At 43.9% G+C, this 11,589-nt stretch overlaps 1 protein-coding gene across 11 annotated transcripts in view; it reads left to right on the top strand.

Moving 5' to 3' along the window:
- Positions 1-11,589, top strand: part of SUGP2 (SURP and G-patch domain containing 2) — a 32,251-nt gene that overhangs the window by 178 nt on the left and 20,484 nt on the right. For 9 of the 11 annotated variants that reach the window (XR_013760100.1, XR_013760101.1, XM_079116702.1 and 6 more), the window contains exons 2-3: positions 1,739-1,870; positions 6,861-8,465. Coding sequence is in view for 9 of the 11 variants with exons in the window: in XM_079116702.1 (XP_078972828.1) it covers positions 1,739-1,870; positions 6,861-8,465 (1,737 nt within the window). In the remaining 2 variants the exon portion in view is untranslated. Of the gene's footprint in view, positions 1-113; positions 251-1,738; positions 1,871-6,860; positions 8,466-11,589 lie in introns of those variants that run through there. The other 2 variants (XM_079116708.1, XM_079116701.1) reach the window with 2 other exon arrangements.

Genomic DNA, 11,589 nt, shown 5'->3' with positions numbered 1-11,589 from the left:
AGTCGCCGCCCCCACCAGGCCCCGAAGAAGCGAGCAGCGCGCCTGCGCAGAAAGGCTCAGCAGCGGCGGCCTGCGCCTGCGCTCAAAGGCTCAGCAGCAGCCTGCGCCTGCGCGACGCGGCGCTGCGGAGACCGTTGGCTCATTTGCATGTCCCCGCCTCGCGCGGCGGCGGGTGACGAGCCTGAGGCGGCGGCGGGGGCGGCTCCGCGCGCAGTGGGCTCGGGGTGAGGCCCGGGCCCCGGCGTCGTTGGTGGGTGGGCCCCGGGGTGGGGGGGCTCGGACTTGGCCTGGGTGGCCCCAGACTACGTGATGGCGACGCGGGCTTGGCCCTCGGGCTTCCGTCGCGGCCCGGTTCTGAGGGGCAGTCGGCGGCCTCCGGGATCCGACTCCCCCTTTTCTTCGTCCTCGGAGGCTGGGCGGAGGCGGGCCGCGCCGGAAGGGGTTCATTGGGTCACTTGTTCATTCATTCCACCTGAGCCCGGAGCAGCACCGGCTCGCGGGGCGATAACGGCCACCGGTGCTGCGTTCGGCCCTTTACCTCTTTTAAACCGATGCAGTCCCCGTAGCAACCCAGTATCAGCTGCCCATTCCATAGGTGGGAAACGAAGGCATAGAAAGGTTAGGACACTTGGTTTGAACCCAGGTCACCTGACCCGAAGACCCTGCCCTTCGCTATTCAGAGAACAAGGGACGCCCTGGGAAAGGGGTCAAAGGATGGAAAAATGGGGTGATGGTTGTTGAAAAACGACTATTAGGCAGGTTTGCGGCTTGAAATTGGAGGTGTCCCTAGGCCAGGATACCTCGGTGATTAAGGACGCTGAACTCCTAAATGTTGCTGCTTTTTTTCTCCTAAAGAGCTTTGGCTCCACTAAACTAGTGCCCTTTGCCAGGTTCAAGTTCGGGCTGCCTGACCTTGGGTGGGTCACTTAGGCTGGGTCTCTCTTTTCCTCTTCTATGTAATGTCATTCATAACAAGATCCACCTCTTCAGTAGGTTGTTGCAAGAAGCAAAAGAGATCCTGCTGGTACCTAGCACAGAGCAACCTCTGTCACTAGCTCATTGTCATTAGGTGGAGAGTCTTCCACACACTTCTTTGGAGGCTTCTCTCAGAGACAAAGCAAGCTCTGTGTGCCTCTTGCGCTATGAAATGGGAAAAGAGTGATCACATCTTTCCTAACTACCATTTGTGAGGATTGTGTTCCTGTTCTTCTGATCATGTTATACTGTTTTGTGTGTTGGGTTGTGCTCTCTGCAACCCCAAGAAATAGGACTGCCTTATGTGCCTCTTTTAATACATTCCAAGGAAATGGTCTCCAAGAAGACTCTTTTTGCTCCTTTTCCTAACACATGTGAGCCTCACCTGGAGAGAGACTGCCTTAAAAGAATCCAGTCTGCCTTTTGAAGTACCATGGCAGGAGTAGGATTACTGCCTGATTCCTTTTTTTTTTTTTTTTTTTTCCTCTTTTAGAACTGAGGATTGAATCCAGGGGTACAAGGGTATTTTATCACTGATGTACATCCCCATTCCTTTTCATTTTTTGTTTTGAAACTGGGTATCACTTAAGTTGCTGAGGCTGGCCTTGAACTTGTGATCCTCCTGTCTCAAACTCTGAAGTCATGGGGATTATAGGCATGCATCACCATGCCCAGCACTGCTTGGTGACTAAGGATTGGGTGAAATAGAGCAGGCTCTGAGTGTGAGTTGTTATTCTTAGTATGTCTTTTTCTCTCATGATAGGGCAAGGAAATATGGCAGCAAGGCGAATTGCACAGGAGACTTTTGATGCCGTGTTACAAGAAAAAGCTAAACGATATCATGTGGACTCCAGTAGTGAGACTGTAGGAGAAGCTCTTCAGTTTAAAGCTCAAGGTAAAATGTTTTGTTTTGTTTTGTTTTGTGGGGGTGGGTATGTGTGTCTGTAATGTCTAGAGCCTGGGGTAAGATTGTCTTAGACAAGTACAAAATTGCTCTGGTCCTTGCACTCCTTATTTAAGAGGAAGTAATAGTTTCATAATGCCCACCGGGCAGCCAAATCATTATGTAGAAGGTAGTGTTGTCATTAACTGGAGCTTCTCATCAGACTGTCTTTTGAAGAACAGAATTTTGGTTCTGGGAATGGAATCCATGGCATTACTCATGCAAAGGAAATGCTCTACCACTGAGCTATACCTCCAACCCCTAAAGAAAGGATTCTTTTTTTTTTTTTGGTACTGGGAATTGAACCCAGGGGTGCATAACCACTGAGCCACATCCCCAGCCCTTTTTATTTTTCATTTTGAGACTGGGGCTTCCTAAATATCTTAGGGCCTTAGCCTCCCAAGCTGCTGGGATTACAGACTTGTACCACTACCATGCCTGGAAAGGATTCTTGAATCAATCTGTGCCATCCCTACCACCACTCCTGCTCAGGTTTAAGCTCTTATCAGTTCTTACCTAGATTATTGCAACAATCTCCTGCAGAGTCTCTCTACTTCTGACTTCATTCCCTACACATTAGCCCTTTAAATAGTTGCCCCTCAGATCTATTAGTGTCCTACTTAGGCTCTTGGAGCTCCCCAGTTGCAGGGTTATATCCTCAAGTGCAGGAATAGCCACTTATCATCTGCAGAGGGGGTCTCTAGCTGCCAAATGTCAGTTCTGCTTGAAAACATTTCCTCTGGAAATATTTGTCACACCATGTCAGGAGAATAAAAAATGGTGACTGCACAGATGTTGGGGTAACATGGGGACCCCTCATCTTCTGCCTTGGGCATTATGTTTCAGTGCTGTTTGCTCTTTGTGTTTTGAATTCCTCAGCAGTCCTTGAGGTTGATTTTGCTAGTGTCCCTACCCCAGGAAGTATATTATGTTTTCACTCCTCTCCCTGAACCTATTTCCCCTGGGCTGCTCACAGCTGCACTAGCCTTAGGGGGAAGAGAGGGTGCCTCCTGTTGTTTAAGTCTAAGTCTTTGGGGTAGGAATAACAACAGTGCTTTGAACTGAAGAAATTGAAGCTCAGAGGTTATCTAGATATGAGATTTTAAAATTTACAGGGACATAGGCAAGAGTAGCAGCTCAGTGGTAGAGCGCTTGCCTAACACATGTGAAGCACTGGTTTCGATCCTCAGCACCACATAAAAATTAATAAAAAATAAAGGTTTTGTGTCTATCTACAACTAAACAAATATTTTCTAAAAAATTTACAAAGACAGGGTTGAGGATGTGTCTCAGTGTTCTTAACATGCGTAATGTCCTGGTTTCCATCCCAGCACTGCCAAAAAACACAATTATGTGAGACATGCACAAAAACATTGCTGTTATTAAAAAAAAAAAAAAAAAGGGAGGAAAATCCTCTTAGCTACTTCCTTATCCCTCAGGGGTAACTATTTATAGTGTTCTATACATCCTTCACTTCTTTTAGTGAGGTATTATAATCCTCAATACTTTGTGTTTATTTCTGGAGAATTAAATCTTTGTTCTTTATCTGGAGACTCAAGTACCAATACATCTTAGTTACCACAAAGATTTTAGAGGGTTGGGTGTAGCTCAGTGACAGAACACTTGTCTAGCATGGCAGGGTACACTTAAGTTCCATCTCCAGTATTGCCCCTCCCCTCAAAAAAATTATGTTTGGAGGATGGGGATTAGAAACATAGCAAGATAGTAGTAGATGGTTCTAGAACAAAGTACATAATCCAATGGTCAGCCTTTCTCTCTCTCTCTCCTTTTTTTTATGGCAGTACTGGGGATTGAGCCCAGAGGCACTCTACTTCTGAACTATGTCCCTGCCCATTTCCATTTTTTATTTTGAGACAGGTTCTCACTAACTTGCTGAGGCTGGCCTCACACTTGTGATCCTCCTGCCTTAGCCTCCTGAGTTGCTGGGATTATAGGCATGTACCACAAACCTGCTGGTCAACCTTGTTCTATATCTCTGCTCTATTTTGAACTCTTCCTGTTTCTTATAAACCAGGACATGGAAAAATGTGTAGCATCCAATCACCACTCTCCCTCTAATCCTCCTCCTCTAATTATGCCATCAATACCATAATCAATACTTGGATTTTCACAGTAGATTCCTTTCTGGAACATCCATGTCCCCTCTTGTCCCCTATAATGTGTTCTGTGAATAGCAGCCAGTGAGGTCATTCCTCTGCTCAGAACCCCTGGGTGGCTTTTGTTTCACCCAGAATAAAAATTGAGTCCCATCTAGGACCTGACTTCTGGAAAACCCCCTATTTGTATCCTATCATAGCAGCTCCCTAACTTTGTTGCACTTTAAAATAGTCTGGGGGCCTTTTCAGAATCCGAATGCTCAGGTCAGGCTGTATTCTCATTAATTAAATAAGGATGTCTAGGGACGAAGGGTCCCTGCAGACTTCAATATGCGGTACAGTTTGGGAACCATCTTTCTACCACTTTGCTTCTTGTTTCCTCTGTTCCTTTTTGGCTGCATTGGCCCCCCTGGTCCCTTTGCAAGGCTTTGGTCTGTGCCCTCTGTCTGGAAGTCTTCCTCCTCTAACTGTATTATCTGGCTTCTCATACCAGGCTGCTGCTTCTGGATACATTGCTGTCAAAGCTGCCCTTTTGGACCAGCCTTTCTAAAAAATGACATTTCCTCTTTGTGTTTTTTCCTGCTTGAGTTTCGTTCTTGGCATTTACCTGTACCTGATATATTTTTGTTTATTGTCTGGCTCCCTCAACTGTTACGGGTGGGAGAAGTGTCCTTTCTCTACTTCAGTGCATGCTGCAGTGCCTGCATACAAGACATGCTCAATAAGTGCTTGTTGAACACATGAACTAGGATTTGGACTTTTTTGTGGCTTCTCAGCCCATCACTATCTCCTGGTGCGCTCACACCTCTCTCTCTACCTCTCTTTTTTCCCTTTTCATTTTATTTTTTTTTAACTATTTGTAGATGGATTGAAAATTTTAAATGTCAGAAAGACACTCATGAAAAGGCCTAAAGCCAGGTGCAGTGACACACAACTGTAATCCCAACTACTGAGGCAGGTTCAGGGTTAGCCTGGGCAACTTAGCAAGACCCTGTCTCAAAATAAAAAAATAAAAAGGACTGGCATGCCTGGGTTCAATCCCAGTACTGTTAAAACAAACAAACAAACAGTGTGCCTGAGGCCCACCATTCCCATAGAGCCATTGTCCATAGTTCACTTCTGTTCCTGGCTTCTCAGAGTTCTTTTATGTGTGAATGAACAACTGTGAATATATGTTTCCACTTTTCTATGCTCTTCACTTTCCATTTGGCTTCTTTTCTGCCTTCCCTTCTCCCTGCCTCAGTTTCTGGTTTTTCAGCTCCATAGAGAGGATTAGGGGATTAACCTGGCAGACCTTTGATTTCAAGCAGCTTTGGATCAGGTACTTGTCTTGGGCCTGGTTAGCTGTGAAGAGTGTCATGTCAGCTAAGGCTTCTGCCTCATGGTGGCACTATGGGCTTAGATTTCCCCCTAAGAGGCAGCTAGGGTTGGCAGCCTCTGTAAAATCTGCCTACTACGAGATAAAAGTAGAAACATTGAAGTGTTTGGTTGCATTAAAGAAGTCCAGGTTGCCTGGTGCGATGGTGCATGCTTGTAATCCGAGCGGCTTGGGAGGATAAGGCAGGAGGATTGAAAGTTTGAGGCCAGCCTCAGCAATTTACCAAGGCCCTAACCAACTTATTGAGACCCTACCTTAAAATAAAAAATGTTAAAAAGGACTGGGGATGTAGTTCAATGGTAAAATACCTCCGGGTTCAGTCCCTAGTACCTCCCTGCCCTGCCCCCCCAAAAAAAGTCCAGGTTAAGATGGCGGTGTGTGCATATAATCCCAGCTACTCAGGCTGAGGCTGGAGGTTTGCTTGAGCCCAGGAGTTCAAGGCCAGCCTAGGCAATAAAGTGAGACCCTGTTCATTCTTTCTTTTTTTGCCATTGAACCCAGGGGCCTTCACCCTGAGCTACATTGCCAACCCTTTTCAGTTTTTCTTTTCTTTCATTTTATTTATTTATTTATTTTTTGCAATGCTAGGGATTGAACCCAGAGCCTTATGCATGCTAGAAAGCATTCTACTGCTGAGACACATTCCCAGCCCCTCATATTTTGAGACAGTCTTGCTAAGTCACCAAGACTGGTCTTAAACTTTCAATCCTCCTGCCTCAGCTGTAGCCTCCCAAATTGCTGAGATTAACAGGGCATTTGCCACTCTGCCTCCAAGATCCTGTCCTTAGAAAAAGCAAGTACCATCTAGGTTGGTGGTGCACATCTGTAATCCCAAGCAACTCAGGAGGCTGAGGCAGGATCACAAGTTTGAGGCCAGCCTCAGTGACTTAGCAAGACCCTAGTTCAGAAAATGAAAAGGGCTGGAAATGTAGCTCAGGGGCAAAGTACCCCTGGGTTCAATCCTCAGGACCACTCTTCTCTCCAAAAAAATAAGGACTGGGAATTTTAAACCATCTCTTGATGATTTATGATACCTAATGCAATATAAATGCTATGGAAAATAGTTTTTACACTGTATTTATAGGGAATAATGACAAGGAAAAAAGTCTGTACATATTTAGTACAGATGGAATTTTTCTGGATATTTTTAATCTGAGGTTAGTTCAATCCACAGGTACAGAACCTGCAGGTACAGAGGGCAAACTGTTGTGGACCTAGACTTTTGTGTGGAGGTAGTAGGGGAGTACTGGGGATTAATCTCAGGCCCTTGTGCATACTAGGCAAGCACGCTACCACTGAGCTACATTTTAAACTTTGACAACACATCTAAATTTGCAAAAAAAATACTCAGGTATAAATACTTTTCTAGGCTAGTCGTCCATGGACTTCTGTTTGTAATCTCTGGTTTAAAGTGCTTTTTTGTTTGTTTTTGGATTATTTATTTTAGATCTCTTAAGGACAGTCCCAAGATCCAGAGCGGATATGTATGATGACGTTCACAGTGACAGCAGATACTCCCTCAGTGGATCTGTAGCTCACTCTCGAGATGCTGGGAGAGAAGGCCTGAGAAGTGATGTGTTTCCAGGACCCTCCTTCAGATCAAGCAACCCTTCCATTGGTGATGACAGCTACTTTCGCAAAGAATGCAGTCGGGATCTGGAATTTGCCCATGCTGACACCCGGGACCAGGTCTTTGGCCACCGGAAATTAGGGCATTTCCATTCTCAGGACTGGAAATTTGCACTCCGTGGCTCTTGGGAGCAAGACTTTGGCCACCCAGTTTCCCAGGAATCATCCTGGTCACAGGAGTATAGTTTTGGTCCTTCTGCTGTGTTGGGGGACTTGGCCTCATCCAGGCTGATCGAGAAAGAGTGTTTGGAAAAAGAGAGTCAAGATTATGATGTGGACCATCCTGGGGAGGCTGACTCTGTTTCCAGGGGCACTGGTCAAATTCAGGCCAGAGGCCGAGCTCTAAACATCATTGACCAGGAAGGCACCCTTCTAGGAAAGGGGGACACTCAGGGTCTGCTGTCAAAGGGTGGTGTTGGGAAACTTGTCACACTGAGAGGTGTGACCACAAAAAAAGTACCTGTTATAAATCGTATTACTTCCAAAACTCAGGGCACTAACCAAATCCAGAAAGCCACTCCAAGTCCTGATGTGACCCTGGGGACAAACCCAAGGACAGAAGACATCCAGTTCCCCACTCAGAAGATCCCCTTGGGGCTGGATTTAAAGAACATTCGGTTCCCTAGAAGAAAGATGAGCTTTGACATTATAGATAAGTCAGATGTTTTCTCAAGATTTGGGATAGAAATAATTAAATGGGCAGGATTCCATACTATAAAAGATGATGTTAAATTTTCCCAACTTTTCCAGACTCTCTTTGAACTTGAAACTGAAACCTGTGCTAAAATGCTTGCCTCATTCAAATGCTCCTTAAAACCAGAGCACAGAGATTTTTGCTTTTTTACTATCAAATTTTTAAAGCACTCGGCTTTGAAAACACCCAGAGTTGATAATGAGTTTTTAAACATGCTTTTAGACAAAGGTGCTGTGAAGACCAAAAATTGCTTTTTTGAAATCATAAAGCCCTTTGACAAATACATAATGAGGCTTCAAGATCGACTTCTGAAGAGTGTCACACCTTTGCTCATGGCCTGCAATGCCTATGAGCTTAGTGTCAAGATGAAGACTCTCACTAACCCTCTGGACTTGGCTATTGCCCTGGAGACCACCAATTCTCTCTGCCGGAAGTCTTTAGCCCTTTTGGGACAGACATTCTCCTTGGCTTCTTCTTTCCGACAAGAGAAAATCTTAGAAGCTGTTGGTCTCCAAGATATAGCTCCCTCTCCTGCTTCCTTTCCAAACTTCGAGGACTCCACTTTGTTTGGGAGAGAGTACATAGATCATCTGAAAGCCTGGCTGGTCACCAGTGGGTGTCCCTTACAGGTCAAGAAGACTGAAGCAGAGCCAGTGCGAGAGGAGGAGAAAATGATTGCTCCTATGAAACCGGAAATTCAGGCCAGGGCTCAAAGTGGTCTGAATGATGGTGAGGAAAGCAGTGAAGTTTCTATGTGTTATGGTTTATTTTCCTGATCTTTTGATAATGTCTTCTACTCTCTTTGAGATTTTTACACAGAAGTTCTTTAGTTAACTGAATACCAATCAGGATTTTAGTAGAAAACTCACACTGGCCAGTTCGCATGTCTGCCATTCATCTGTAAATGTGTAAGAATAGTCTACCACATAAGCCTTTAGACATTTTGGGGTCATAGATCTCTTTGGCATTCTCATGGAAAGCTGTGATCCTTCCAGGACAAATGGACATGTATTTTACCTATACTTTTTCATCAGGAGATCAAAGTTAAGATCCCCTATTTCAACATATCCACCTGTCCCCAGGTCTTACTAGAAAGAAGGGAAAAAAAAAAAAAAAAACCATAGATGCCATCTCTGAGGGTTCCCCGGCTCCAGAAAGAAGGAGATCTCAAAAAACCTGTGCTTGGTTGAAGAGGTCACAGGAGGGGTCCCTGCCCAGCCTGGGAAATCAAGGAGGCTGTGATTGAGTTGTGTTGAGGAATGCACAAGAACCAACTAGGGTATTTCAGTCGGTGATAGCACCTTTTCACCCCACTTCCTTTTCTAGATTGCTAAAAGTACTTAAGTTTACTTGATTACACTAGATAACCAGCAGTTAATGTGGTGACCAAGAAATAGGAATAGAAATGATTGTTTGCTTCCTATCTTCCCTCCTCTTACTTCCAGAATGGATACTGTAACAGCCCAGAGGTCATAAGCATTTATGTTCCCATGTTCTCTGGCTACTGTGACCAGTAAAGAAGCACTTTTTCCCCTGACATGGTTTTCAGCTTCCATTGTCCTCAGCCCAGTGGGGACTTTCATTTATACCTGATTGTTTTCCCCTGTTCCTCACCATCCTCATGGAGCCCTGACTCTGTGAGGCAGTAGATAATTCCTACCATGTATAGGTAGCCACAGCTACTCCAGAGAGGGATCCTGAGGAAGTGGATTCAGGACTAAAGCATTAGTCAGTGTAATGGGTATTGAAAAACATAGCAGAAAGGAAGGGTCACCTATAATCTAAAGTGGCTCACCACCCACCTGTGGTATTTTTGCAGCTGCACACATGCTAGAGGTAAAAGTTACCATCTGCTTTTTTACATGATTGTCTCTGCAGCATATGCTACATCATACCTAATGTAAATTACCTCACCTTTCCCTTGATGTTGAACTCATGGCGACTTTTACTAAGGTTTCTGAAGCCATACAGGTGGGGTCACATGTAATTGGCATCCACCAGCCTTGGCTCTGTGCCTGCACAGTTAGATAGCCAGTTAGAGGGCCCATATCTTGCAGGAGCTGCTAAACAGCATCAGGTAATGTCACTGCCCACTGCTGCATGTGTTCCTGTTAGGAATGGTGAGATGACATCTTTCTTTGAATGTATTGATTATTTTTAATTTTTCTTTTTAATCCTTTAAAAGATGTGTTTTCAGGGATAGGGTTGTTAGGCCAAAGCTGTGGCCCCCTTCTGGCCATTTCATGGTCAGCCTAGCTAGAGATGACCATATTTGCAGCAATCCACAAATTTCATTGTCTTTGAAAGCTTTTGGTTTACACTTCATATTCTTTTGAAAAATAAGCAGTTTTAAAATGAGAGCCAACAAAGACAAAAAAGAATGCAGTTTCATTAGGGAAGTACTTTGCAATAACATGTTAGTGAAGAGATTGATTTGTCCTGTGCCAAGAATGATGTTTAAAATAAGCTCAGCACTACATATAAATAAATGAATAAAATAAAGGTCTATCAACATCTAAAAAAATTTTTTTAAATAAGCTCAACAATATATCTAAATAGAACAAATAAAAAATGTTTAAAAAAAAAAAAAAAACAAAAAGCTCAGGAAGGCATGGTGCTTATGACTAGTTAACTCTGCAGAAAGCTGAGGCAATAGAATAGAATCACTTAGGCCTTGGAGTTTAGGGCCACCTAGGAAATAGTAAGTTCCTGTCACAAAAAATAAACATAAGCCCAAAGAACCTGGGGGTACTGCTCTGTGGTGGAACACTTGCCTAGCATGTAGGATCCCCAGTGCCACAAATAAAGCTTCAATGCAAAGAGAGCACTGTGCAGTCATTTACAGAACAAACTGGAAAACCACTCTAGTTCATGGGTAATTTTAATTAAATGACTGAACAAATAGATCATTCTGTGCTATTAAAACTAGCAAATATCAGGAAGCTAAACAATCATTAACTGAACAAGCAAGCTCTTCTGTATCGCTGGCAGCATTATAAATTTACAGTCATATTAGAAGAAGCTTGCTTTTCATGCATTTGGCAAGCACGCATATACACGCATACATATATATATATATATATGTGTATACACACACACACACACACACAGCCCAAGGGTGCTTTACATGCTTTTTTCTTTTTTAATTTTGGAACAGGGTTTACTAATTTGCCAAGGCTGACCTCAAACTTGTGGTCCTCACACCTCAGCCTTTTAAGTAGCTGGGAATATAGGTGTGCGCCACCACACCCAGCTTAACACATAGATTTTGTGAACTAACTTAGAGCCATTGACTTGTTTTTTTGGGTTTTGTTGTGTTGGTGCTGGAGATAGAACCCCAAGCCTTGTGCAGTTTACACAAGTGTTCTACCATTGAGTTACACTCTCAGTCCTAACATATTTAAATATATTCATTTTTTAATCAGGAAATTTTTCTTTGTGAACTTGTTTTTTTCTGATTACAGAACACATGTATACTTCCCTCCACCTTCATGGTACTGGGGGTTTAAACCTAGGGTCTTGAACATGTTAGGCAAGCAGTCTGCCACTGAACTATACCCCCATCACTTTTTTATTTTTTATTTTTTTTATTAGTTGTAGGTGAACAGAATGCCTTTTATTTTACTTGTTTGTGTGGTGCTAGGGATTGAACCCAGTACCTTACACATGCTAGGCAAGTGCTCTGCCACTGAGCTGCAGGTCCAGCCTGACCCCCATAACTTTTAAAAATTTATTTTGATTGGGATCTTGCTATGTTGCCTATATTGGCCTTGTACTTGTGATCCTCCTACCTCAGCCAGCTTCTGGAGCAGCTTAGATTACAGGTTCACAGTGCCTGTACTTTTTAAAATGT

This window comes from Sciurus vulgaris, assembly GCF_902686455.1.
Source record: "Sciurus vulgaris genome assembly, chromosome: 16".
In the NCBI taxonomy this organism is placed as follows: Eukaryota; Metazoa; Chordata; class Mammalia; order Rodentia; family Sciuridae; genus Sciurus; species Sciurus vulgaris.
Note: the sequence above shows the minus strand (reverse complement) of the source record. Positions and strands in the feature narration are given on the sequence as shown.